The sequence below is a fragment of the Colletotrichum phormii genome (assembly GCF_030913505.1).
Source record: "Colletotrichum phormii strain CBS 102054 chromosome Unknown BDP81scaffold_28, whole genome shotgun sequence".
Taxonomy (NCBI): Eukaryota; Fungi; Ascomycota; class Sordariomycetes; order Glomerellales; family Glomerellaceae; genus Colletotrichum; species Colletotrichum phormii.
The window spans coordinates 354,133-381,161 of NW_026851470.1; the positions used below are offsets into that span (position 1 = coordinate 354,133).

Sequence of the window (27,029 nt, forward strand, 5' to 3'; positions counted from 1 at the left end):
CTCTAATCTGGACCCTGTTCTACTTACTTAGATTCAGCGGCTGTAGGGTGCGTATATAAGTGATAATGTATAATAACTTGAGAGGATTCGGTAAGACTGCGCCTATAATCTGGGCTAGACGATGTGTCCTCGATGGAGCTAGCTTGGCACTATTTGTCTTTTTCAAAAAAATTTTTTTTTGCAGATTCGGTACCTCTAGGAAAGCGAGGCAGAGTTTGTGAACGCCGATGATAGCTATCGCTATCCGACTCTTGCCCTGTCCCATCGGATGGGCGCATAAGACACCGTACAACATCGCAAGATCCTTAACCCCCAATGGTAATAAGGAATTAAGGAAAGACATCGACGGCCTGCCACGGGAGGAGCGTCAGCTTACATCCCGCGATTTGGGCTTCGTCGGTATCGCTCCGATAGGCTTGGTCGTACAAAAAGAAGTTACGAGTCCTCACCTAGAGAACGCCTTAGTGGCCTCCTCATCACTACTGTATTTATGTTCAACGAAGAATAGACCGTGAGTGGTATCCGAGACTGAAAGCTATTATGCTTCTAATAATAGAAGAAGGTCGAAAGGTAGTGTTTAGTAGTAAGATAATCTCATAACAACAGCAGCCCCCTTTGCCTCGCTTGCTCACCACCTGCAACATTCCTCAACCGCATGCTACCGTCAATAATGGCAGTCCTTGACTGGCGTCCTTGCCTACTACACAGCTAAGGGACGGGATTGAGCCTTTTATATCCATGCAGGAGGGGAGTGTGCCGGTTCTACTTTCAAGATTCCTTTTCAGAAGCCTGGAGGTATAAATCACTCTCTCCTTCGTCTCGATGATTTACGAGAATAGCAGCGGCAAGTGGCCTCGCATTCTGTGGGCGGACGATTTGAGTTGGTCTCACTAGCTATTACGAGGGATGGAAGCAAGCCTCGTCGTCTCATCCTATATCAGGGTAGCGTATCTAAGCACCGAACATCAGGCGTGGGCGGTACACCAACCCAACGCCTTTAACCTGCTCGACGATGTTCCTATGAGAATACGACGCGGAAGAAGAAGAGGGATCCAGGACTGGAAGCGGGCAAGTGCGTAGATAGGGGCAAAGCGAGTACCTTACTTGACAAGTATCAGTTTCATCATTAACAACGAGGAGGACATGCTCGTAGTGAGGCAAGAAGTGCAAGCCACTGCCAGGGTCAAAGGCAAGGGCAAGGGAAACTGCTTGGGACAAAAGTATTTCGACCGTTTCGCATCTATTGGAGAGGTACTTATACATGCTCCCCCCCACCCCTCTTTCCCAAGCTACCGTTTTCCTTCTTCCTGTAGACTCTAGATGCCTTGACATACAATAGACATCGAGGCTGCCCATTCTCCCTTTGTAGCCAAGGTGAGATGAAGTACGGGTTTTGTGCCTCTGCCTAGAGCTTGATTTGGTGACACGTCCTGCCCTGGGAACCCCTCATCTCTTTGGTCATTATGTGTCAAGAGTCGATTGCTTATACGAATGTGTTTGGTGCTGCCGCTGTAGGCAGTTGGAAGTCATGTTAGCCGCTTGTCCCAGAATCACAAATCGTCCGTCTTACCGTGGAATCCACCAGTAATTATCAAGCGTATCACGAAAGTCCATGGAAACTCATCTTGCCCAAACCAGGTCTCATTAGTCTATGATCCAGCCGCCATAGCCCTCATCATGGTGTTTTTACAAGTACACAAAGGTCCTCTGGAACGCCATTCCCCGAACGGCGACAGCTTCCCCTTGTGCTGTGTTTGACAGATTTCTTTTTTTGATTTCGTCTCATTCTGTCGTAATGCCCTTGGCTCTACTCATCGTCTTGCTGTCAGGACCCATTCACGCCTCGCTGTCGAAACCTACTCCTCCATCTTGTCGTCCTCCTTCTTGTCCTCATCATCGTCATCATCGCCCTCAAGTGCCTTCTTGGCAAACTTCTCCGCCTCCTCGCGCAGCTCCTTGGGCACCTCCTCGTGACGACCCTTGGTAGGGCCGTCGATATCACTGATCCAGCTCATCTCGAGCTCAAACTCCTTGTCCTTGTTGTCGTCGTGGGCGACGTAGATGATGCGAGCAGCCTCCTTAACGGCGTCCTCCAACGTCAGTCCGCCTTCGGCGAGGTCGAGCTTCTCGAGCTCTGCCTTGGCGGCTTGACGGCCCTTGCCAGTAGCAGCACCGTAGTAGCCCCAGTAGAGACCTGAAGGCTCGATCATGTAGAGGAAGGGACCGCCGTGCTTCTTGGTGGTGTCCTTGCCGCCGGCACCGACCTTGGGGCCAGAGCCGACTTCGCCGTCGACAGGGGTCTCGGTAGAAGGGTCGAAACCACCGACAATTGCGGTAATGCCGAAGGGACGGACTGAGGAGTAGAGGGTGTAGGCTTGGAGGTAGCCGCCCATGCGGGCTGCGAGGTCGGCGGTGGAGATGGGGGTCTTGAAGGTCTCGCGCCAGCCGCGGGCTTCTTCGCGGGCGCGGTCGACGAAGTGGCGGCCATCGGGGATCATGCCTGAGTAGACCTTTTGATGCGTCAGTCCGACCAATAGAGCAAGAGGCATGTAAATGGGCAGGTCGTGAGGTTTGGTGAAGCTGCTCTCGGAAGCTACGATGCATTTCGAAGCAGGGGAAGGGAGGGGTAAACTGATTGCGGGAGGGGAATGGATGACTTACAACACCGAGATGTCTGTCAATGGTAGCAATACGCTTGTTGGCATTGGGCTTCCATAACTTGGATGCAATAATCTTTTCGACAGCGAGGACGACACCACCCTTGCACCGGATACCGATGGATGTGCCACCGTTCTCAACGGCCTTGACGGCGTACTCGACTTGGAAGTTGCGGCCGTCGGGGGAGAAGATAGAGTTGCTCAGGTCATAACCTGTGCCTATCGACGTCTACACAAGGTGGGAAAGGCATCATGTTAGTGTTGTGCTACAGGTATAGAGTCAAGGTTGGGTTGGTCGGTTCCGGTAGCTCATGCCAACCCCCGGTCGCTGGAGGTCGTGATTCCCCGGATACCTAGCAAGGGAAAGCTTACCATTGTGAATTAGAAGAGCTTGGGGTATTCGGAGAAAGCTTCGGATGTGTAGTCTTGAGGGCTGGAGGGTTCGTTGGGCGTCGAAAGGAGTCGTGATGGGGTGGAGGTCGTAGGCACGTTGTCTGGTCGTGGAAGAGAGCTCGTGTGGTGGATGACGATGGCGGGACGTGGTTTGGAATTGGGGAATCTGGAGCCTTGAGATCAGAGCTTCAGGCAACCTGAGCTGCGTGTTGCTGCGCGAGGTTGACGGGCGAGGCTAGACGCAAAGATGCCTCAGGTTGAAGAGGGAAGCTGGGGGTAGATCCACACTGAGGCGGGAGGGAAGGAATCAGCCACTTTAAAGGTGTGGCTGGCGCCGAGGTGCTGTGGCTGGTGGAAAGACCGGCTTCCCGTCATCGTGAACACCAAATCTGACAGGGGAATTAAAATAACCCCACCATCCCGCACTTGACCCTGCAGTGGTGTGCAGCTGCCAGGTGCTGTAGAGGGGTTATCGAGAGGTGAGAGGCAACGTGAAATCACATGGAGGAACAACGACTTGATGCACCAGCTGGGCACTTCTAATTCGAGAGTAAACGGCTTTTGGAAAGGCGCTCGATTTGTACGTTTTCTCACTGTGCAGGATCTGTGTACAGTCGTCTGGCTTGAGGGAGCTGCCGGAGACAAGAAATCGTGGAAGCGTTTGGCATGACTCCTAAACTCTTTGGTACCGATAGTACGGTGACTTAGGGAGGTCCAGGCCCGGATGGATCCGGCGAAACGAGTGTTGGGACGGGGTTTCGAGGAGGAGCGGTGAAGACTGGACTAGGATCCCGAGACTTTGTTAGAGGAAGTCGAGTATGGACGTAAAGTGTTGAGGATTCTCTGGCACGTAACAAACGCGAAAGTCAGTCTGGAGTAATAGTAGAGGTATCGAGTATTTGCACTGAGTTCGAGGGTTATCATCACCACGTCCTGTCGAAGACTGACTGTCCAAGGGAAAGGTATTACAGAGTGCGCATATGATGGCGGGTGGGCTCGAGTGTGTCACGGGAGACTGATTTGATACCTCCGTAGTCTTCCAGAAGCTGTGTGGACTGATCGTGTCACGGAACCATTGGGTGAGGAGTGCGGATCTTGGAGAGAATATGTTTCAAGTTGGACGCTTGCTGCCGGGCTCTCTGCCAGGGCATGTGTGCATGGCCATGTCTATGGGTTAGCCAAAGTGTCTTTACCCACCATTACACCTAGGATCAAATGTCATTGGAGATGTACCCATACATCACATAGGAGGTAAGGTATCAATTTCACGTACAACTTGACTGGTCATCGGCCATACTCACAGGAATTAACATGAACCACAAATGAACCATGCATGCTCATGAGAAGCACAGGCATTTCAGGTAGCTATTCATTCCTGCCTGATCAAGGGAGCATTTGGGTTGGGGCCCTGGGACTTTGGGCCAGGTCGGCTAGCGTTGGTTGGCGCGAATGTTGGTTGGTGATGAAAGTGGTGATGTGTGGATGCAGAACGCTGCACCGGAGACGGGATCCCATGGGATGGGACGAAAAAAAAAAAGACAAGAGACGGCCCGGCTTCAGTGGGAAAGTGCGCTGAGAGACAGAAGCGTCGGGTCACATTGCCCTCCCATAGTTGGGCTTGCTGCGTCATGACCCTGCCCTCTATCGCTAAAATTGCCCCTCCTTCCTAGCTAAGCCAATTTCCCCCTGCCAGGATTCCCCCTCCCCCTAGTGCGGCGTGCCTGCCGCCCTCCACTTCTCTCCCCCCCCTCCTTCCAGGTTCCCCCTACCCGCCCGGAAAATGGCTGTCACTCCTTCTGCCATATAAAATTACAATCCTCACTTTTCACCCTCAACATTCTTGGTTCTTTTCTCTTTGCAAAATATCACCACCACTGGCTATTCGCATTACCTGGCACGAAAATCATCAACTATCGATTTGCTACGCCCACCAGAGTGCCGCTGCTGTCGCCCCCGCAAGATTCGACAACGACAACGAAGAACCCTCACCCCACCACTAACCCGCTCCCACTGCATCCGCTGACCTTGCCGCACCACTTCACATCCACACAGTCTCCAACCCCGGCACCACTACTGCTGTCCTCCTGCCCAAGGAATCACCGTACCGAACCCGATTCACGAAACCCCTCGACCGTTGCCTCCCTGTGACTCTTCGCTGTCGCTTTCCTTCTTTTCTCGAGTTTCTTGTGCTCTTATTTCTGCTTTCAACAAAACCCCAAGAAGAAGAAGAAACCCCCGAGAGTACCTCCATAGAGTAGCCAATATAAAGAAACACTTCTCTTCTGCTACCACTGTCCGAACCCCCGAAACCGATTACCAAGCCAAGAAACAAAGCATCAAGGAGACAGCACATTTCTGTCTTCTTTGCTCCCACCCCCGACAAGATTTACTTCTACAGCAAGCAGCTTTACGACGAAGGGCCTTTTCAGGCTTTTCAATCACCAGATCCCCAACAAACAAAAAGGCAAGTTTTTTTCCCCCTCATCTCACAGACTCTCATCGCCATCGGCCCCTTCATCATCATTCAAGCCCGGAGCCCCGCCGGGCTTTTATCGGAGATGGCCCCTCCGCGGTATCGGGAGTAACACGGAACAAGACCCGACGACAATGAACCACTACTAACATCCTGTACAGCGAGATGGTTTCCTTCACCCCCACCATGCAGGTCCAAGATGATCTCGCAACCCTCTTCTCCCGCAACTTAACCTTCAACACTGAAGTCCAGCCCAAGGAAGAAGAGGAAGTCAAGCAGTCCCCGGAACCCGCCCTTGCCAGTCCCGCCCCAACACCGGCGCCCATCATCTACTCCATCACTCAGCATTATACCCACTCCGCCCACGTTGTGCGTCAGCAAGCCCAAGAAGCCCCTATTCAACGCCCCTCCTCCGAGCCTCCCCAGACCGAGCAGTTGACTCCCGAGGCCGTCCTTAGCCAACACGGCGTCGACCCTTCAGTCCTCTCTCCTTCTCAGATTCAGCTTTTCCGAATTTCCGAAGAAGCCCACCAGCTGCGACTTCTTGAGATCTGGCGCGCCGCACCCCCCACCTCGAGCACAGAGAACCCGTCGCTAGCATGGACAAGCACAACACTCGAGCAAGAGGAGCAGCTGGCGAGACTCCGATATGAGCGCATGGAAGCAGAGAAGCAGCAACAGGAGCAACAGCAGCAGCAGAACGCCGTCATGAGCCTCGACGGTACCCAAGTTCAGTCAGACGATAGCCGCTGGCTGGCAAGTTCCATCACCTCGCAAGTCGAGCCGTATATGATGTCTGGCTACGAGGAGCTTATGCGTCGTGAGTACGAGCGCGAGCAGGAGCTGGCGCAGGCCTCTCCCCCTAACAACTATTCCCACTACGGCTCTGCAGTCGGCACCAGCGGCTATAAGCCGGCTACCGACCCCGTCTACAAGGGCTTTGGCGACGACTGGGCCCGCGAGCAGAGCCTCCAGATGCAGATGCAGATGGAGAACCAGTATGGTGCCTTCCAGCACTACGGAAGCGGCAACATCGAGGCCATGGATATGTAACGCGATGACAAAAGAAAGCCACGGCACACTACTTTTTCAGCATAGCAGCAGACACTTGTCTTGTCACTTACACTGCATGGGAAGACAACGTCGGATAATCAGAGGGGCAGCTATTGGATTGCCTCTCACCGGCAGACGTGTTTCTTCCCCAGTTTTCTTGTCTTTGATTTTCTATTTTTGTCAAGAAGGTTATGAATAAGCAATTGGCCGCATACCAATAGGCAGGCATGAGGAACGAATAGGACTACCAAAACAATAAAACATTACATACAAACTCAAGCTAATTGATGATGGTGACGTGGTGAAAGGAACATGGTTGCTAGCATTCCGACGATGATGTACTACGGTGTTCCGAGGCTCTGTCTTATGTCTCACTTCGGAACCTCTTTTCTCTTATCTGGGGTAAACTTTGTTTTTCTGTGTGCTGCCCATGAATGCTGTGGTACGAAATGGTAGAGACGACGAGGTCTACGAGGTCCTTGAAGGACTGTGAGACGATTTCTCTTGAGGAGCCTTCGAGTTGGTGTATTTTGGTTTCTCATAGCTTACCTTTGCCGAGTCTTGCCTCTCATCACATGATGGCCCGGCTTCCTAGGTAGTTTACTCAACCTGAGGGGTCCAATGAGGAAGGTAGGTAGAGCATAGTAGCAGCAACTATTCACATGTCCAAGCTTGGTTGAAGTAAATCAAAATCAAATTATTGATATACCTTGGTACCAAGGTATATCAGGTCTACGTATCATACATCATATGCCATACTATTCCTCTGGCGTTTTGCATATTGCCCTTTTTTTTTGTCTCCCTCAAAATAATTTGCCTCCCATAGAAGAGACTTGAATCTCCTCGTGGCGAACTAGCCTGGTTGGTTTCCCCCGTCTCCATGAGTCAATTCTCTCTCGCATGTTCCCCCATTTCCTTAAAAAAGCCAAGTAGTGGTGGTATCCTGTACGCCGGGTATATGTTGTCGTCGATAATTAGGTATGTTGTGTTATGTTTTGTCTAAATAGTGATGAGAAAGCGGTAGAGGCGGCCTATCGTTTATTGCCCGGCTGACCGGGGTGCTCCGCCATTCTAGACGAAAGCCACTGCGCCGAGTCCATACCTCCAGGGACGTTGATCTGCCACGCACTCGGGGGAGGGCTAGGCATGGTAAAGTCCCCAGGGGAAGGCGGCGCCAGGAACTGCGAGCCGCGCGTGTAGTGGCTGCTGGCTCTCGTCGTCCGACTATATCGGTTGTCGAACCTGCTGTGGCGCGGGTTCGTGTTCGTGTACGTTTCCATGGTCATTCTGCTGTCTCGGTAGTGGTGGTCTGGGCTGTTGAGGGTGCTCAGCCTGCTCGTTCGGTTGTTGTTATCGTGGGCGTTGCTGACGTTGCTCAGCCTGCTCATTCGGTTGCTCGGGGGGTGGTTTGTGCCGTCGTAGTTGTTGACGCCCAGAGTGAGGGCTGAGTGAGTCGAGTCGCGGTTCTCTCGGTTGAAGGAGCCGAAGCCCATCGATATGGCCGACATGCGTGGTGAACACCAATTCACTGTCGGCGCGGGTGATCTCACTTTCGGTGACAAGTGGACGCCGTCTTCTAGCTCAATCGAGTGGTCTCCCTGCTGCGCAACTGTTAGTTCTCGTCTGGTCCAATAAAGGAGTAACGTCAGGAGACGAGGGGCTTACTTCGCGGGGTGATGGACAGAGCCATTGACCACCATCGCCGCCGTCGTCGCGGGGGATGACCAAAGACTCTACGTCTTCATCGTGTCTTTCTCTTCCGTACGCGATGTTAAAGTCCTTACTCAAGCCACTCCGTCTCGTCGGTGCCGAAGAGCTGTAGGCATCTTGGGAGCGAGCAATGCGAGGTACCTCAGCTTCAAACTCGGCCCGGATATCAGCCTCGATCTCTTCAAGGGGTGCGTCGTCTGGCACCGGGTGTCGTGGGTGACGAGGATCTGAGCCGTCGCTGCGAACATAACTCGGCTGCCCCTTGAACCGTTCTCGCCATGCTATCTGACGAGGGGCTTGAGACCGCATACCCGCACGGTACCAAATGAGTTGCCACAAAGGACGAAGGGTGGCGATCGATGCGGCAGTGATGCCGATGCCGGGCTCGACGGTGCTCCACAAAGCCACGTCGGTAGTCGCCCATAGGAAGTCGTCGCCATCGAGGAGGGTCGGTATGTATACGGATCTTGCCACGGTTGCGGCGGATCCGATGGCAGCAAAAGAGAGAATGCCGAACGCTAGGAGTCGGGTGCGCTTTGGGAGGGAGAGCGACCAGACAATGAATAAGGGGAGGATGCCAAAGGCCCAGTCGGCGAGGCAGTTGATAATCGAGGCCGTGAAAGTCATGATTATAACCACGCGGTTGTTGAAGCACTTTCCTTTCGTGCGTGGTGATTCCTCCCAAAATGTTTGAATTGGCCGGCACTGAAACATGACCATGAAGAAATACGTCGAGCCGAAAAGTACGGTGCCGATCATGAGAATGCGGAGCATCCAGATGTGGCTGCGGCGAATAGACACACGGATGAGGAAGTACCCGACGGAGATTTTGAGAAGGCAGGTCGATATGATGTAGAGTAGTTCGCAGATGTACCAGTACTAGAGAGGGTGTTAGTCGTGGATCTGCTAGCCGCAAATATCTCAACTCGAGGGCTTCCAAATGGGCCATACCATGAGGGCCTCTCGATTATGTTCCGGGGTGAGATCAGTTCTATGTCGGCCGGTTCCGTATCGAACTCCTTGAATTTGCGTGATGAGGTAGATGGTGAAGATGAGCTGCCAACAGAGTTAGTCAAAGTGTACTTCTTTCTTTTCGCATAATCTCTTGTAGGGAAATACCATACCATGAGAGCAATCATCATCTTGTCATCTGTGCCGAGAGAGCGTGTAACCCAACCCCGGCAGTATATGCGCAGGCCGACGGCGATCCAACATAATATGAAGAAGAGGACCGCCACGGCCAGCACTTGCCCGCTGCGATCCTCCATGATGGGATCGAAGCATCCACGAATATTCCCTTAGTAGGCAGTGTTGTTTCGTTCCTTCTTTCACGTGAGAGTCATGACGAGGGTGACATTGGATCGTCGTTTACAGCTTGGTAAAGTGGGATGTGCAGAGTGTGATCCAAGTCGACGGGACAAGACCGGGGGAGACAGAGAGCGGACGACGGGAAGAAAGATGGACCCTAAGGGTCAAGGGAGGGGCTACTCGATATACATATCAAGAACGTCTCAACCGAAGTGGCAGACAGGTTTAGGGGTAGCCTCATATCTCGATGTACGAGCCCGTCTTAAGAATAGCTTAGTGTCCCGGGTGTGGAGAGCCGGGCGACCTGAACACACGAGTCTAGACAACGGTAGCGGGCGGGACCATCGTCACTGAACGCTCGTCCAACAAGGTCCGAATACAATCTCCGACGCCCTCGAGGATCTTGGAAAAGCGGCTCATGTGTTGGGGAGAATCCATGTGTGTATGGTGAAGAGACGAGATCAATGGTGGGACGAAGCTGGCGAAGGCTCTTGAATTGCTGCGTAGCTCGGAGGGGTGGGAGGCAACCTTGGGATCTATCCAAAGGTCGACAGGGAACGGCCTTGAAGGCAACGACATGTTCGCCAGTCAGAAGCGCAGGAAAAACGCAAGTAGCGTCTTGATTGAGATAGGGTTTCCATCTAGCGGCTCAAATGGCGTCTCTGGCGAACAGACGCTAAAGCGTGGTAGAAGAGGTGAGGGCAAGGAATCATCAGGTCAATGGGGCCACGAAGCTGGAACCGGCTCGGAAACGGGCGACCATGCGGCTCGAGCGTTGGGTTGCGTGGTTGCTGTGCGGCGCGCTCGAGCCCTGGTCGTCGCCGTAGATCGTAGAAGAGCGGGGTGAGCGCTTGGCTTGCTGGTTTAGTTTCTTTTGGGTATAAACCAGGTACGACTGGTCTGTTTTTGGCATAGGATCTCCTATGTTTCAGGCCGACAGTTGAGAGGCTGGGTGGTGGTGGTTGTGGTGTATGGAAACATTCTTTGTATGGTACGGATATAGACGAAAAGATAGGAGAGGTGGACTGATTATCTTGGATCCGACGACAGAGTCGAGTCAAGACTGTTGTCGTGCCTGTGACTGACTGGCTGGCTGACTGTGATGGATTCCAACAATGGAAGTATCATCGAGGGTTGTTGCTGATGGTGTTGGTGTGTTGGTGTAAGTGTTGTAAAAGCCTATCGCCGCTACGTCAAGGGGACGAACCACCGAGCGATACTTGATCTTCTGTGCCAAAAATCATCATGCAGCCATGATGCCATTGGAAGGGACGAAACAGAGTTACGAGGTGCAGAGGGACAGGAAACGGCCTCTCGCACTTGCGCAGGGTCGCGACATGTTTGACGGGAAACGTTAACCGCATTGGGCCTTTCCTCCGGTGCTCGAGGACGATGGTGTGAAGATATGGAATGGAAACAACTATACCCGTATGATGAATCTGTCACGGCCGGCTGTGAAGTACACACACATTCAGGGAACCTCGTCCCCCGATGCACGACGCACGACGCACGACGCACGATGCAGCACACTGACACCTTCAACATTATGGTCTCCTATTGTACTTTGTACGAGAATTTGCATTGATGGATAATCTACGTAAATGACGAGACTGGCTGCAGCTTCATGACGCATCATGCACCTCTGGGTCACTTATCTGATCCTCAAGACCAACCAAGGTCACAAAACCCGTCAGAGGGTTCAGAGAGGGCCTGCCGTCAAGCTCTATTCATCAGCCATTTCTTGGATCAATGCCTCAACGCTTCTTGTTCTTGCGCTTGTTGGACTTGCCTCCAGTCTGCGCACCAGAAGCCTTGGCCTTGCCCAAAGAATCGGTCGATTTCTCCAAGAGCTCAAAGTCATCGGCGGCAGAGTCGGAGCTGGGGGTGTGTTGGATCTCGCCGTCATCAGAGTCCAGGTCCTCGGTGTCGATCTCCAGCTCAGCATTGTTCTTGCCGAGGGCGCGACCGACAGTGCGGTTGTAGGCCCAGATGGGGAGACGTACGAGTGCGGTGTCACGGATGGTGGGTTGAGGCAGTTCGTCGGGCTACTTTGAGTTAGCATCGTTCGCAGACCTCGTGTCGCGGTAGGTTGTCAAGCTTAGCTTGCATTCTAGGCACTTACATCAAGGAGCCATTGCTCGGTGTTGCCATCCTCATCCTGCTCCTCGAGGTAGACGTCTCCGAGGGAATCAACCACAAGCATCTTGCCATTCTCGGCGACAACGCGCTTCTTGGAGCCGGTGGGGCCGGTCTGACCGGTCTGCGCAACCGTCTCCCGTGGGGTGGCGGTACCGCTGCCGCTGTTGCTGCGGGCGGCGGGAGCGGGCTTGCGGGATCGGCCTCCGCGCTCCTTGGCGGCCTCTCTACGAGCCATCTGTTCCTGCATACGTCTCTCCTTGCGGTTTCTAGGCAGCTGGGGGCCCTCCTCATCGTCGGCGGCGGGCGCAGCAGGAGCAGGGGCGGGAGAATCGTCGATGCCAGGAATGTTCAAGTTGTCTCCCCATGCAGCATTACGCGCGAACTTGATGTAACGTTCGACAAAGTCCTTCTGACGCTTCCAGGACATGTACAGAGCGATGTAGTGGAAGGCACCTCCAGCTACGAGGAAGACACCGAAGAGCACAGTGCCCAAGCCAGGGCGGTACCGATTGTAATAGTAATTGGTGCCCTTCCAGGCTGGGAAGCCGTTCTTTAAGAAATGATCGTAGCGGTCGCGGTCGGGACCGCTGATGATGTTGCGCACGAGACTGAGGCGGCCCTGACGCTCGGAGGCAATCTTGACAGCGGCCTTGATCTCCTTCTGAGTGGGAGGCTTGGAGACATTGACGCTGGGGGTCTTCTTCTCCTTCTTCTTGGCCTTGGTGCGTTCGGCGATGAGCTGCTGGCGGACTTTATCAGGGTGGAGAGTGCGGGAGATCTTGCGGTAGGCCTTGGTGATCTCGTCAATGGAAGCGCCGTTCTTGACGCCGAGGAGGTCGTAGAAGGTCTGTTCGGGGTTGGCCTCGTGGGCCTTGATCTCATCGCGGATACGGAAAATCTCACGATCTGTTATTAGTCCATGTTAGCAAACGCTGCGCAACGGAGACAAGACAGGATGGCGATGCTCTTACCCTCCTTGCTCCAGGCCGCAGCCAGGGGCGAGACGACCAAAAGGCCAAGGGACAGAATGCTGCTGAACTTCATCTTGTCGTTGCCGAGTCCAGTTGAATCCTAATGAAAAGGGAAGGCGGCGCGCAATGGCCGGAGGGTAAAGGAGTATCGGGTTCGAGAAAGCGCAGCTGTGGATGGATGCCAGGTGTTGTTAGCTTCAGGTGAGCTTTCCTCTCGACGTGGGGAACCATAGGTGGCCTGGAGCTGCCAGCAAAGCAACAACAACCACGTACCTCGTTTCTTTCCTTCCCGAGTATCCTCCTGACTCGTCGTCTCGAATTGACAGTATCCCGTCCGATAGGAATCTGTCGAGTTTCTGCAGAAGAGAAGAGGAAATTTTCTCCCACAAGATTGCGAATGGGAAATGTGGTCTCTCTGGGGGAGATTCTGGATGAGGTGGAATTTCCCGTGGACAAGGTAACTTTTTTTTTTTTTTTTTTTTGGCTGCTCCGGCCGGGGGTGGAAAGCAGCAGCAAAGCGAAGGCAAAAGGGTCGCAGGCGTCAGGGGATCCCGCCCTCCTGCTGCATCTGCAAAGAGGGCCCCGACTGAAAGGAGAAGGTTCCGACCTCTGCGGGCAGGGATTCTTGCGCCTTCACGAATCGCACCAATCCTCGTTGGGCCTAGACTGATCCAGATCTCGCTCCCTTAATTGTGTGGGTTTGATGTCTTATGTAAGGCAGGTAGGTATGTGCTGACCAGCTGAGGTAAGCTTTCTGAATTGTCAAAGGTGTCGTTTGGCCGCATCTGTCCATCTCCAGTGCATCTTCACGTTGGTTGGCCAAGTCGATCAGAGAGTGCCCGTAGGACATCATCGATGGTTTTGATGGTGTTGATGGCGTCGATTGCATTGATGGGTATTCTGCAACGACTGCTTGACATGTGAGCTGTGGTTCAAGGTTAGCAAATGAACGATGAGGTCAGGGGAGTACAAAAACTTAAGCTTATATTTCCTACTCAGAAGTGGGTAAGGAACAGTCTTCAAAGGAGACGTTGATGAGAAAGTGTATTCTCTAGTACTCTTCCTCCATTGGCTCAGGTTTGATGTGAGTTGGCAATAACAGTCAGCTGGCGATGGCTCGAAAGGGGGAAAAGACGAAGGCAGGGTGAGATGAGATGTGGTGAGGCGAGGTGAAAGATGGAAGGAAGGAGTCGAGATTCCAGAGTGGATACCTTCCTGCTCTCTTTTCTCTACCTGGGTACCTTCGGTTCTCCTTCTCCTCTCTTTCCTCTTTATTCATTATTCACTTTCGAGCTGAGGTACCTTATCACTGGACCTTCCTTGAAATTCGGTGCATCGGCCATGGAGCTGCCCAGAAGTTCCTTGACATGGAGCCAAACCTGTTCAATTCTCCCCCTTCTGCATCTCTGCTCCCATCCTGACACCAAGTGCGCCCAAGTCTCCTAGCAAAGTATCCGACTAAGATAGATGAATACATCAAGGAGCAAGCCCCAATGGGGTGGCCTGCCCCAGGAGATCAGAGATATGGTTCTCGAAAACATTACTGGAAGACTCGCATGCATCTGCAGGGACTGGCAGAAAGCCATCGAGCCAAGAAACTTTCGGATCCGCCAAGTCGGTTCTGATGAACATTCGTTTACCAACCTACGCATGTCATTTCATAACAAGCCCTGGCGGCAAAGCTACGTTAGACACATCTGGTTCAAGATCGAATTACCGGACCATTGCATCGAGAAGCGTTCAAGACCTCAGACTGATGAAGAGATCAACGAGGACCGTATATGCTTTGCCATCGCCATATTCACCCTATTCTATATTCTCGAAGCCTAGAAGGATGTCGATTCAGCTGGCGAACCAACATGCCCAAGCATCAATTTGGAGATCAGTGCCTCTTCGCCAAACCATGCGGGCAATCCGTGCGGAATAGAAGGGCTTTTGGACCACTGGCAGCAACAAAAGCGATACGTGTTTGCTGCCATTCGCCTTGCGCATGCCGGTAGTCCCTGCGTCAACTGCATCACCGGGTTGAGCATCCTGCGTCGAAATATGCGCAGAATACAGTTAGCCCCTCTTGCATCGTTAATGTCCGATTGTCTACCAAGAGTACGCATGATTCATCTCGAACCCTGGAGGCATCTTAACACAAGGGAGCAGAACCTATCCGATAATGGTACAGTAGCAAAACCTAAACCGCCTTCTGCTTCATCTTCTCGCATGACATGAGAAACTCACTGATTTCTGATATAGACTTGATGACGATGCTAGCAATTTGGTCATCTCCCCCAGAGGAAGCACCATTATCAAAGATCCACATCTTCGAGCATGGCGATCTACACATGCTTTCCAATCGACGTCTATCAGTCTCGAGAGATTTAGCCGGAGCTCTATTCATTCGAAGTCTCGAATTAGAGGAGCTCGTCTGCTGCAACATCATAGATGCCACGAACTTCTTCGCCGCCTGCACGAGACGAAGACGCATACCTATATCGCCTCCGCCATGGCAGCGCCTGCGGGTTCTGACGATGACGTCCCAGAATATTTCCTCCCGTGAGAAGCCCGAGCTCATCAACGCCCTCATATCCCAAGCTGGCAGGGTCGCGAAGCAGATGCCGGCACTCCGTGCAATGGAACTATACGGCGCCTGGCGAGAATCCGCCGGAATTTTCCAATACCTCGTCACCGGCAGTTTTGCAAAGACCAGTTGGGTGAGCATGTGGAAGTTCAAGCTGGGAGACGAACCCAAGCAGATCTGGGGGGACGTCACGCAGCTCAGGGAGGATCGGCTGGTACTCCATTTCGCACCCGAAAGGCACCTGCGTACTTATCGCAGCCCATCCCACTTTGTGCACCAGTGGTTGGTGACTCGGTGTCTGGCTCTCCATTCCTCTTCATCCGCAGCACTTGGACACCACGACCTCCCGGATCCTCTTCGTCGTATTCTAGGACCTCGAGGCATTTTCTAAACTTCTAAATAAAGCAAAGAGGGAACGACTTGAGGCTGCCAGAGGGGTGGCCAACAATACTCTACCGGAGCTTTCGAGAACAATGGGCTCAGGGAATGCAGGGGCTTCTTCTGGTGGTTTCTTTCTTGCGGATCAATGTGGCAAGGGAAAAGATCTTTGACAAACTTTGACAATCGGGTCCCATTCGAAGCTTTGTCTGCCTTCGTCTTCAACAAGCGGTCATTGTCCCGGCTGGCCGGGGCCTCAGCAAGAACAACTGCCAAGAGCACAAGCGTTTCTTTCAACCCTCGTTAAGTTGCCAATTTTGGCTGGAGTACTAGAAGAGTGGTGAGCGGATAAATAACAATAAATGAACCCTTTTCTGTCAGCTGCGCAATCAGACCAAATAGTCAGTATCAACACTAAGAGCACAGTACTATTTACCAATTTTACAACGACGTCACCTACCTCAGAGCAAGTTCAATTATCACCGACGAGACCCGATCTCCGATATGTGCATCAACTTATGGCGCAGGTATTATTGCACGAAGCCATCTGGATATACGACGAACAATGGCGAAACTAAAAGACACCCTCTGCCGGACGGAAGAATTCATGGCCATCGTCTGGTAAAAGAAGAAGACAATGTCTACAGAGAGAACACTGAACGTGATTTCCAAGAAGTACCGTACGGAAAGCTTATCCACTGGGTCAACAACTTGGTTCGATGCGCCCATCTACACGCAAAGGATTGCACAACGGGGCGTTGTCGAGGAGGCTTGGTTCAGATAATGGACGGAGAGTGCTACTTCTGTACCGGCAACATCGATGCGTACTTTGAGAGCCCCGACGAAGTCTTGCAATCGATCCCGGCTGACAACAAGGTTCCGGGCCCAGGGGCCAACTTGAGCATCATCCACACTCACGACTTCATAGTCTACCGCGAGAATTACCTCCGTCAGCTGCTCAGACTGACCTTGACGGTGCTATCGAAACCGTTTCCCGTGGAAGCCGAGACCCGGGAGTGGGAAATGGAGATTTCGTCCTCTTGGCCAGAGATCTGGTGCAAGCTGCTCCGCTCACACATTGGGCACGGCGTGTTCTACTGCCAGTGCAAGCCGATGAACGAGGAGTGGCGCGTCAACCCTGCGCTCGCCATGAGAAAGAACGAAGCAACCTATATCCTCGAGAACATGGTGAACAGAACCGACTCGGAAGGAACGCTCGAGGCCTTTGCCGAGGAGATCTCAGGACAGGTATTTGATGAGGAAGAGGAAGCGTGGGATCACGTCACGGGGCCGACTGATAGGGCGTTACAACTGGAGAGTCTACACGACGATCCGCGCGACTGGCCCGGTCACCAGATGGCGTTTGTGGCGTTGAGCCATGACACCTATTCCCGCCGCATGTTCAAGCTTAAAGAGAGAGCGGAGCGAGCCCGCGACGCGATATCAGACAGAGGCTCGGAGGAATCCCAAAAGCACCCCTCGAGCGCATATTGGCACTCCCATAAACTGCCATGGCTGGGCAAGGAAGACTGGAGCCGCGCCGTGTGGCGACGCTACTACTTCTTGTGCTGGCTGTACAATTTCCTCGCCCTCGACGCCGGCCTGGACGAGGATATCATGATGTATATTGGCGGCGGCCTGCTCGCCGTGCTCAACCCGTGGCCGAACCCGCACTTCACGCCCCACGCTTCGCACCCGGATTACTTGACCTTGGATAACGACCTCGCCGCCTACGACCTGGTCCAGGAGTGCGTCTACTGGGTCGAGCACCACTGGCCCATCGTTCCGCATAGCTTCGACACTGTCGACCACTTCCGCAAGATGCTCGAAAAAGGTGAAAATATCATTTACGCGATTGAACGCAACACGACGCTCGCGCTCGCGGATATGAGGGCGCGAAACCGCTCGGCGGACGCGAGGACGCACATGTACTCCGTACTGCCCGAGCAAGCCGTCGCCGACGGCACGCCTAACTGCAATATTTGCATGTCCGGCTGGGAGGAGTACCCGAATCACGAGCCCGTGATGTTGCCCTGCTGCTCGCAGTATGTGGGGCGCAAGTGCCTCAAGAGCTGGCTGGCGCTGCGCGACCTCCGCGGGGCTCCCGAGGGGCGGCAGGAGACGGAGCAGACGTGGGCTGCGCAGTTTAGCTGCCCGTTGTGTAGACAGAAGATTGGGCCGCATTTCTCGCCGAATATCAGGCAGGGTGGCATGGAGGATACCCGGGACTATAGTTTCTATGGCGGCTTGCGGGATTATGCAAATCCTGAGGGGTATTGGGATAATCGACCGGCGCAGTGGGGTGCTTGATTAGGGGGTAGTCTGGTTTTGTTTGGAATCGTGGGGTTGCTGAGGCTTCACAACATGATTGAACAGATGGACAGGTCTGAGAGTAGATCGAGGTGGTGGGAAAGAGTTGAGCTTGAGACTTGAGGTGAATTCGTGCCGAGGACGAGGGCTTAAAGATGTATACATGTATAGGACGGGACTGTGATACATTCTGGTAGGCGAATATATGGTGATCGATCATATAGGCATAGCCATCCTGAGACTATTGAAATTAGATTGTATGAGGTATGGCTAACTATCATTGATATGTCTGGATGGAGACTCGGGCCAGTCTTTGTGCAGGTTCTGAGGCAAGTTTGGGAAGGCGCATCATATTCACAGACTATGGGAAACTCATGTACTTGAACTTTTAATTACTTATGGTCTCGGTTTCCTTGAAGATTCGGCGTGCGAGAGAGACTTGATTCGGCAAAGTTGACGTCTTATTTGGCGAGTTCGTCCGGCAGTAAGTCGTGATAATAGCCCACCAGCGTAGCCATGCACCGCAGTTCACCCTTCAAGACCCTTCCATATCCATTTCAATTTGATCTGGCCATATTGGGCCATACTCTGCGTATCCTCTCTCCGCCATGCAATCATTGATGCAGTCGACGACCGTGATCAGCATAAATAGCTCCGGGGTGCATTGGAGAGCACAGTAACCCTGTGGCTTCGTTAGCTGGACAGACTCTCCCCAAAGAAACATGGAATTAAAGAAATGGTCGTGTCAGGCGCTAAAATGTATCTTCGTCTAGGTATCTCGGTACAGCAAAGAGATCGCAGTTTTCTTCTTCTTTTTTGTTTTTTGGACTTACGTAGTTCCTGAGTACTTCCACATGTGGGATGTTATCAACAACATCTATGGGGCTCACGGTAGTGAGTTTGTCGTCAGGTTGAATGGGCAAATCTGCACTGGGGCCCAAGGTAGAGAGTTTCTCGTCAGGTTGAACGGGGAGGCCTGCACTGGGTGCCACGAGTAGGCCAAGCGCAGCGGAGAGGAAGAGTGTAGGATGCATTGTCGGGGTCTTGCTTGGTATGGGTGGTGGCGATTTGGCGAATTTTGCTTCTTGGATGAAGTGTGAATACATGAAGGAAGAAGCTAAAAACGGGTATGGAGAAGGCGAACTGCTGACTTTTATACATGGATGTCAGGACGCGGATAGACATGGGCAGCTCAGTAAAGGTTGATCTAAGTCGAAACTGTATCCTTCTTCTCGTGACTCGTCAAGAATTCATGGTGGGTTTCTCCGATAACAAGGTACTTGGTTCCATTAAGTTGATTCGAGGACATCTACGGTATGTCAGTCACGACTTCGCGGGCCAGAAGGTAAGAAGGTATGGCGGCTCCGACCTTGGCGGCACCACCGGCCGTCTGCCCGCCCAGGTATTGCGCTACACAACTGATATGGCCGGCGGTGCGGCAGGACGGTCCAAAGGGGTACATTTTCCAGCAAACTTTCTGTGCTATGAAAGAGTTCTAATACAGGCTTAACTTGAAGAGATACCTATAAGGTAGCAAACAGTACCTTAATTGGGTTTAGAGATACTCGCAATGGGCGAGCTTTTTCAAGTACTTGTTTCCAGTCTACACTGTAAGCTGAACTTCCTTTTCTTCTGCTGTGAATACGGATTGGATCTAAGCAAACCCTTAAACATCAAGTGACGGTTTGGTTGAAGTTGTGTTTCAGCTGCTTAGTGCTAAAGTAATGATCGTTTTTGAATGATCCCAGTCAACCCTGGGAGAAGGACTGAGGAATGACAGCCAAAATGTGCTATGGAAAGAATCTGTGGTCTGATCTAGCTAAATCAGTGTCGCTTTCTTGATCAGTTGAGTTTGAATAGACTCTAAGGCATAGGGTTCCCCTGAGTTGGTTGTGAGCTGAATACCTCCTTCAACTAGACAGAGAACAATGCCCTTGGTCAACCCTACACATTGTTCAAGCAGGACGACCTTGGGTCGTTCCCAACTACCCAAGGCCGTTCCTTGCCTTAAAGAATAAGCTTAAATAGGGTGAAAATCCATTGTCGAAGTCATTAAATCCATTACACTCACACCCAAGCTCATCACACACCTTCAAACCATCTCACCACAAATCCAAATACACGCTCAGAAGCATACTAGCTCGCACCACACACATCTTCCAAAATGTGTACGAAGAGCATCCTTAACCTTCTGCTGAGCAGAACCGAGCGTCAGGTTGACCAAGCCGCGGATTATGTATCCCCCTTGCCTCTACCCACTGAAAACTCTCCAGCATCATCTTCTTCCTCCTTGAAGAGCTATCGAAAGCTTCTAGGGGACGCCACCGTAGGCCTCAACGAGGATTCAGAGTTTGATTCAGAGTCCGACGACGAGAATCCAGGCTTTAGATCGTCTCAGTCTACAGACTCGCTGGCCTTTGACCAAACCCAGATCGGCGTCTCCCAATGGCTTAGGGAGGTTGAAGCCGCCACAGGTACTCTGAGAGCGCGTAATCCGGATCCAGCCTCGGCTTCACCTAGTCAGGACCTTCCTTCTGATTCGTACAACGGAAATCAGTCCAGATGGTCTCATTCCACCGACTCGCTGGCTCGCGAGGGACCTCCCAATGACTTCTCTTTCTGGGACCTAGAGACCGAATCCGAGACGGGTAGTCCGACATCTACTTCGACTAGCCAGAGCCTCTCTTCCAGTAGTTCGTCGTCGACGCAAGGAGAAGCTGCTGGAGACCTCGATGGTGAGGATGTCAGAGAGCCCCCTCAGGTTGACCCAGTCACTTTTGCCTTGCTGTGGAGCAGGGACGATTCGATTCTTGTTAGGCTGCGCGGCGGCGGCGAGAAGCCTCCTCATTTCCACACGCCAACTCCTGCTATGTTGAGCCCTAGAGCCACCTGGTATGTTGATGAGATTGAAACCGCTCGATCTGTTGAAGTGTATGGGTTTGGTCCAGGTGATGCCACGGTTGTCGACAGTGGTGCAACCTTGGAGTGGTGCAACCTTGGAGTGGTGCAACCTTGGAGGCTGCCGAGGTTCCTGTTAGGAACAACCCCAAGCGTCAGGGTCGAGTCTTTGGAGGTGCTTTTGATCGGTTGTCATTTGGGATAGAGAGGTAATGTTGTATACTGGTTTTGATTGGGTTAGAGTGAGTAAGAAAAAGTTTGTTGGTAGGTGTTCTCCCATTTAAAGGCGTTGGGTTAGTACAATGATCAAAATAAAATGTAAAAGACATCAGTAAAGGCCAGCCAACTCCGGGTGAGTAGATATGTAGGCGAGAAGAGAAAAAAAACGGAGCTCGGTGAAATCTGTGTGAATTGTGGAAGTTAGGCTCTATGTATTAAATATGCTCAAGACTGTGAGCCCAGAAGCTTCCCTATGCCTCACGAGGCCAATGCTTTTTTTTTCGACGTGACACAATTCCAGATCTTTGTTCCCATCCCATGCCCATACGCCAGAAACAAAAGCTTTGTATCGAATGAAATCTAGCAGACACTGTCCATGTCGTTCCACCTATTTACTCTTTCCAGAATCACCGGCGGCCTTCTTCTTGAGAGCCTCCTGGTTCCTGCACCACTCGTCCCAGGCCTTCTTCATCTCCAGCTGCGTCGCCGAGGCATCCTCCACATCCCCAACAACGGCATCCACGGCAGCCCGATCACCCTTGCCGGCGTGAAACACGCCAGAAGCGGCGATCAGGCAAGCAGGCACCGCGGCCTTGGCATGAGACTTTGTCTCGCCGGCCTTGAGCTCGGCATAGACGCCCTTTAGGACCTCGACCGCCTCCTCCAGGTCGAGCTTGCTGTCCTCCGTCGACTTGCCACTATTACCGGATCTCGCCTTGCGCGCGCGCTTCTGGTAGTCCTTGACCAGCTCAAACGCCCGATCAGAAAGCGTCTTGATAGTCGACGTGCGAACAAGCTGCAGCAGCGGCTGCAAAATCGCCAGCGTCGTCGGGCTACCCGCCTCATTCCGCACGAAAATCTCGAGCAGATCCAACACGCGCCTCTTAAAGTTGACGACGGACTCCTTGGCGGCCTTGCGCTCCTTCTTCTTGCTCGGCGCCGCCTTTTGGCGCTGCTTAAAGACCTCGGCCAGCTTGCCGTCCAGCTCCAGCATGTCGCCGTCGCTCATATCCGAGTCGTTGTCCGAGGACTCGGCGTCTTCGTCCTTGTCGAGGCGGTGGCTGTTGAGGATCTTGCCGAGTGCGTCGTCGAGGTCTGCGAGGTTCTGTGCTTCCTCGTCGTCTGCTTCTTCGTCTGATCCGGATCCTTCTTCGTCGTCGTCGTTCTCCTCGCCCTCCTCATCGTCGCCGGCGTCGAGAGCGTCGAATTCGACGTTGGAGTCCACCTCGGCGTCGGAACCAGCCTCATCGTCGGACTCGTCTTCCTCGTCCTCCTCCATGTCCTCGACGTCCATATCATCGGCGTCGACATCGAAGAGCGACTGCTGCCCCTTGGCGCTCTCGTCGGCGGAGAGGACGTCCAGCAGCAGCTCCAATGCCTTGGGCGAGACTCGGCTAGTGAAGTAACCAAACACCCGCTGCGAGATCTCGCGCAGAAGCGACGACTGCTGCGAGACGAGGGAAAGCAAAATCTCGACCAAGAACTCAGCAGCACCCTCCTCGTCCGTCTGCAGACGAGTCTGGTACTCCTTGAGATCGCTCAGAAGCTGGAACGCATCCGGCTCCTCGTTGTAGAGCTGGAAGATGGCAATGGCGTGAAGCAGCGCAAGGCCCTGCGAAATCTTGACTTCGTCCGTCGAGCTCTCGCTCGCAGAGGCACTCTTCTTCATGAGTTTCTCCAACCGCTTCCGCGCGGCGTGAACCTCCTTCTTCATCTCACCCTCCATACGAATGTAGTCTGGGTTGATCGACTGTACCGCCGTGCAAAGGTAGTTAGAGTCCTCGGCCTTGCGCGAGAGCTTGGCAAAGGCCGACTGAAGACGGCTTCTGCTCAGCTCTGTCACTAGCGAGTTCGCGTTCTCCGGAATCCATATGGGCTTGGCATATGCAAGAGATGTCAGCTCCTGCAGCGCGGGTTCTGGTGCCGAAGTGGTCAGGCGGAAAATGTATTCGATGTAAACGCGGAGGTCGAGCTTAACCGAGTTAATGTCCTTTCTGTGCGATAGTTAGCATCAAGCTCGAGATATTCTGCAAACAGAGGGTTGGACGCACGATGTCGTTGAAGTCTTCATGACAGGTCCGCTGAGAACCTGGATGACATCCTCGCCGGTCTCGGCCTTCACATGTTGAAGAATCTTGTCCACCGTTTTGCTCTTGGTCATAACATCGAACCGGTACAGTCCGTTGTTGTTAATAAGGTTGTCAAGAATGATGCCAGTAGCCTCAGGGTGCGCCGCAGAAATCTCCTCGACGACCTTCAAGGTCTTCAGAGCTGCACGGTGAAGGAAGCGGTCTTCCTGGGATGCCTGGTTGATGAGGCATGTCATCAGGTTTCTGCTGAAGAGAACATCCAGGAGGTCGTCGATATCGGCGTAGGTCTGAAGCATCTTCTGGAAGACTAGGAAACCCCTGAACTTTTGTCCCTCGGTGGCGGTCTTGGCGAAGAAGTTGTCTGTGACGTCTAGATTAGCTTAGTGTCTCTACAAGCTGCACACTTTGAATACTCACCATCAACAACTCGCTTCCAGAACGATCTGAACTCGTCAACACCTGCAGGACCCTTGCGTAGGAAATGTCGCACAATCAGGTCCCATACGAAGTGCAGTTGCGGCGTCCAGTTGGCCTTCTTGTTCTTGACGTAGTGGCCCCTCCTCGACTGCTGTTGTTGTTGCTGCTGCTGCTTCTGCTGCTTCTCCACGTCATCCTGCCCGCTCTCCTTCAGGATACCGGCCAGGTCGTTCAAATTCCTCGAAGAGAGGGGATGGTGGTGCTTCGCCTTATCGCCGGTCGTCAATTCGGGACACTGCTCGAATGCGACAAGCCAAATACCGACACCCTCGGGGGTCTTGGCCCAGCCGAGCTCGACTAACTGCTGCAGCACCATCTCGACGCGGGGGCGGTCCAGCTGCGCCAAGGCCTGCGCAACGACCCATCCGCACTGCGGCCGCAGCCAAATCTTCTTGCCACCCAGCTTGACGAGCAGTCTGAGAATCTCAATCCATCTGTTGGGGCCCTCCTCTTCGAGGAACAGGATCTTCGCGCGCACGAAGCACTCGAGCCCGAACAGCTGTCCAAAGTACAGGTCTCGCTCCTCCTGGCCCGAAATGTTTCCTCCAAAGCGTGTCCTCTCCATCAACATCTCCAGCACCTTATCAAAAGTCAGATTGGGGTACTTGTCGCGGCACAAGTTTCTAGGAGGGCCGTGGAGCTGGCTGAGGATCTCGGTCAAGACGACGCTGTAGCCCAATCTCGATCCCGCTCTGCCACTGGCAAGACCACGGAACAGTCTCCAGTCGAGATGTCTCGTCAGGCACTCCTCCGTCACGCCCTCGCCGTCGAGAAGGCTAGAAATGATGGCGCCGGCAGCCTCGAGGCGGTCCGTCTCGTTCTCGCTGCTGAGGAGGTCGTAGAGCTTCGCCTCGCGAATGCGGTCCTGGCCGGTCGACTTCTCGACAAAGAGCTTCTTCTCCAGCAAGATCTTGGGCAGTCTAGTGCCGCTGGAGCTGGTGGCGGTGTCGGCGACATCGTTCGAGTCCGGGGTGTTGCTGCCGTCGGCCGAGGCGTCGTGGGATGGTTTGGCGCGCTTGTTGGACTCGGCGGCCTTGATGGCCTCTCTCTCTGCGCGCTTGCGCTTTGCGCTCGCGGTTTTGGTCATTGTATAAGGTGTATCCTTTCAATTGCGCCTCAATTGTTTGGCATAATCAGATACTAAATTATCGTGGGAATTGGCGATATTTTCTTTTTTCTTCTAGCGTTCTTAGGTCGCAGAGCGCATACGCTCTAATGGATGCCAGGATCTCATCCAAAAAGTTTGGAGCGTAAAAAGTTCTGCCAAACGTTACCGCCCGGCACCAAAAAAAAACCCCGGCTCTGACTTCACCTCACCCACGCCCCGCCGATGGTGGGGGTCCCTGCAGGTTTCCATTGTTACCCGCTATGGATCCACAACTCAATCCTGTGCCAGAATGTCACAGTGAGGTGGTGACATTACCTTATATTGAGGTAGCTTTGAGGGAGAATTTCTCTATTCTTATCTTCTACACTCATAACACCTTTCTATAGGCTGTCGTCACTTCATCTGTCATCATTGAGACAGCAGCATACCCATCTTGTACTTTGCAGTTTCAGATATGAAGATCCACCTTCAGCAGTCCAGAGTAGTGCTTGACCGGCTGTCCTTTCACACAAACATCTGGCAACTGATCAACTATGACATTTGTAATAAAAACCCAACTTGGTCTACGGTATTTCTCTATGTAATATCCACTATTTGTACCAGGACTGGGTTTCTCGGACGATGGTGTTTCTCAGATCTCAGCTTAACTCATCCGTGATCAAGCCTCGGAGGAGGACATATGAGTAGAACAAGTTTCAGACATCCAAAACAGTGATATCCTGGAGTGTTTAGGAGACTCGTTCTCGTTAAAAGTCCTGTCGGTATAAAGTAGGCGATCTATCGGTGTCGTGTCCAATTCCAAGGTAGTAACGAATGAAGAGCATGGCCACGAGCTCGATTTGTCCGTCGATCGAGGCATGGTATAGACATACTACTACAATTTTCCTGTAGGTAATGTAATCACTGATGGGGATATTGCGGACAATGAAAAGGCAACTCGGTGCAGAAAAACCTGGATCTAGACTGGCTCACCATGACTGCAAGTGGATCCCCGTTGGGTGACCGTATATTCCATTCAAGTATTCTGCCCTGGGGCCTGAATCACTCAACAGAACTGCTCGAAGCCTTGTTAGGCAAAAGAAGTGCACCAGAGAGCATGCATGAGCAGCGCCTGAAGTGTATATGGCCTAGTGGAGGAAGGTAATGCCTGGTTTCGGCAAGGAACGCGAGTTCGAAACTGGTGGCCCTACATAAAGTCACACGCAGCTCATTTTTGTCATTTGCCTCATCTCAAATTTTTTTTTTCATTCAGATCTGTTTGGGGCTGAAACAACAATCCACCTATAATCAAAAGACCAAACTGATGTAGAGAGCTCTGAGGCCGCCCATGGTAGAATGTCCCTTCCTGAGGGTGAGGCATCCAGGCCGACGAGACCATCCCAAGGAGGCAGAAAATGAGGAATATCCACGCATCAGCAGACGGAACCACGTGGATTTCTTCACCTGCTGAAAAGATTCCACACTCGCTGAAGCATCAGAATAAGTCTGGACGGGACGACCTGAAGTTGCTTCACGTCAAATGAGAGTCATGGGGAAGTGAGAAGGGGCAATGGGTTTCCCAGACATCAACGTTGTAAATGACAGTAAACAAACAGATATAGTTCTGTGAAATAATAATTGACCTCAGAATCGGTGTTATGTATCTGTTGAAGCAAATCGTACATACACTCATAGCGCCTACCCGACTCGCAACTTCTCCCCTACTTCATGCGACGAAGGCAGATATAGCGTATTTTAACTCAACCTCGTTGGGGATCTCAGAGGACATAGGGTCAAGGATTCAATTCTTTCTCTCGATGTTCGAACAGCACTGTTTTCTGATAGTTCCTGACCTTCTTCACCCCTGACATCCTATTAAATCGGCTCCAGAGCCCTTCGCTTGTTGCGCTTTTCTCCCCATCTCCGTCCTCGATGTCAAACTTCACCGAGGAAGGGATCAATTTCATTCCGTTTGACCAAGAAAGGACCGCCAATTCATCGTCTACCACAATAAGTCAACGGCCTGTCTCTCAATCAGCCGTCTTCAGCCGTCTCTTGCTCAGATCTTGGAGATACGAACCTTTTTTCCACAGCGATATTGACAGCTGCTACACCGGTCCCGAATGTCCCATCGTCGCGAGTACACCTTTCTCAAGTCTATTCGTCCAATTCTCTAAACAGCTTTCCTGTGATATGGACCCATGCGACTCCTACTTGGACAAGATCATATCCCAGACCTTCTCACGCAAGCTTCTCGGTACAGGACACATAAAGCGGGCGACAGTCAACTAACC

At 52.6% G+C, this 27,029-nt stretch overlaps 10 protein-coding genes across 10 annotated transcripts; 3 read left to right on the plus strand and 7 right to left on the minus strand.

The window, feature by feature from the left end:
- Positions 1-1,856: 1,856 nt before the first annotated feature.
- Positions 1,857-3,032, minus strand: BDP81DRAFT_454402 (proteasome A-type and B-type; the record flags this gene model as incomplete). Its single annotated transcript, XM_060592938.1, has 3 exons — positions 1,857-2,510; positions 2,662-2,886; positions 3,030-3,032. 3 exons carry the CDS (start codon positions 3,030-3,032, stop codon positions 1,857-1,859), a joined length of 882 nt encoding a protein of 293 aa, XP_060439605.1.
- A 2,677-nt stretch (positions 3,033-5,709) lies between these two features.
- BDP81DRAFT_454403 (uncharacterized protein) lies at positions 5,710-6,576 on the plus strand (the record flags this gene model as incomplete). Its single annotated transcript, XM_060592939.1, has 1 exon — positions 5,710-6,576. One exon carries the CDS (start codon positions 5,710-5,712, stop codon positions 6,574-6,576), a length of 867 nt encoding a protein of 288 aa, XP_060439606.1.
- Positions 6,577-7,607: 1,031 nt separating this feature from the next.
- Positions 7,608-9,045, minus strand: BDP81DRAFT_465247 (uncharacterized protein; the record flags this gene model as incomplete). The annotated part of the gene is made up of 2 exons (XM_060594257.1): positions 7,608-8,177; positions 8,242-9,045. 2 exons carry the CDS (start codon positions 9,043-9,045, stop codon positions 7,608-7,610), a joined length of 1,374 nt encoding a protein of 457 aa, XP_060439607.1.
- A 162-nt stretch (positions 9,046-9,207) lies between these two features.
- BDP81DRAFT_465250 (uncharacterized protein) lies at positions 9,208-9,554 on the minus strand (the record flags this gene model as incomplete). The annotated part of the gene is made up of 2 exons (XM_060594258.1): positions 9,208-9,342; positions 9,411-9,554. 2 exons carry the CDS (start codon positions 9,552-9,554, stop codon positions 9,208-9,210), a joined length of 279 nt encoding a protein of 92 aa, XP_060439608.1.
- A 1,794-nt stretch (positions 9,555-11,348) lies between these two features.
- On the minus strand, positions 11,349-12,777 carry BDP81DRAFT_331577 (DnaJ domain-containing protein; the record flags this gene model as incomplete). Its single annotated transcript, XM_060585517.1, has 3 exons — positions 11,349-11,639; positions 11,717-12,639; positions 12,705-12,777. The coding sequence occupies 3 exons, from the start codon at positions 12,775-12,777 to the stop codon at positions 11,349-11,351; spliced, it is 1,287 nt and encodes a 428-aa protein (XP_060439609.1).
- A 1,769-nt stretch (positions 12,778-14,546) lies between these two features.
- On the minus strand, positions 14,547-15,417 carry BDP81DRAFT_503381 (uncharacterized protein; the record flags this gene model as incomplete). The annotated part of the gene is made up of 2 exons (XM_060595592.1): positions 14,547-14,716; positions 14,937-15,417. 2 exons carry the CDS (start codon positions 15,415-15,417, stop codon positions 14,547-14,549), a joined length of 651 nt encoding a protein of 216 aa, XP_060439610.1.
- Positions 15,418-16,158: 741 nt separating this feature from the next.
- Positions 16,159-17,964, plus strand: BDP81DRAFT_465251 (uncharacterized protein; the record flags this gene model as incomplete). The annotated part of the gene is made up of 1 exon (XM_060594259.1): positions 16,159-17,964. The coding sequence occupies one exon, from the start codon at positions 16,159-16,161 to the stop codon at positions 17,962-17,964; it is 1,806 nt and encodes a 601-aa protein (XP_060439611.1).
- Positions 17,965-18,499: 535 nt separating this feature from the next.
- Positions 18,500-18,998, minus strand: BDP81DRAFT_454408 (uncharacterized protein; the record flags this gene model as incomplete). The annotated part of the gene is made up of 2 exons (XM_060592940.1): positions 18,500-18,646; positions 18,798-18,998. The coding sequence occupies 2 exons, from the start codon at positions 18,996-18,998 to the stop codon at positions 18,500-18,502; spliced, it is 348 nt and encodes a 115-aa protein (XP_060439612.1).
- A 753-nt stretch (positions 18,999-19,751) lies between these two features.
- On the plus strand, positions 19,752-21,161 carry BDP81DRAFT_439189 (uncharacterized protein). Its single transcript, XM_060591383.1, is given in 2 exon segments — positions 19,752-20,954; positions 20,971-21,161. The coding sequence occupies 2 exon segments, from the start codon at positions 20,129-20,131 to the stop codon at positions 21,000-21,002; spliced, it is 858 nt and encodes a 285-aa protein (XP_060439613.1). The 5' UTR covers positions 19,752-20,128; the 3' UTR covers positions 21,003-21,161.
- Positions 21,162-21,201: 40 nt separating this feature from the next.
- BDP81DRAFT_410573 (DNA polymerase phi) lies at positions 21,202-24,832 on the minus strand. The gene is made up of 3 exons (XM_060589131.1): positions 23,589-24,832; positions 23,133-23,532; positions 21,202-23,075 (listed from the first exon to the last, which is right to left on the minus strand). The coding sequence occupies exons 1-3, from the start codon at positions 24,733-24,735 to the stop codon at positions 21,470-21,472; spliced, it is 3,153 nt and encodes a 1,050-aa protein (XP_060439614.1). The 5' UTR covers positions 24,736-24,832; the 3' UTR covers positions 21,202-21,469.
- Positions 24,833-27,029: the final 2,197 nt, after the last annotated feature.

Excerpts from the sequence above, each read along its gene's own strand:
- BDP81DRAFT_439189 (XM_060591383.1), top strand. The coding sequence starts at position 20,129 with ATGTGTACGAAGAGCATCCTTAACCTTCTGCTGAGCAGAACCGAGCGT.
- BDP81DRAFT_410573 (XM_060589131.1), bottom strand. The coding sequence starts at position 24,735 with ATGACCAAAACCGCGAGCGCAAAGCGCAAGCGCGCAGAGAGAGAGGCC. Across the intron at positions 23,533-23,588 it reads CTGGAAGCGAGTTGTTGATG|ACAACTTCTTCGCCAAGACC; the intron begins GTGAGTATTCAA and ends TAGACGTCACAG. Across the intron at positions 23,076-23,132 it reads ATGAAGACTTCAACGACATC|AAAGGACATTAACTCGGTTA; the intron begins GTGCGTCCAACC and ends ACTATCGCACAG.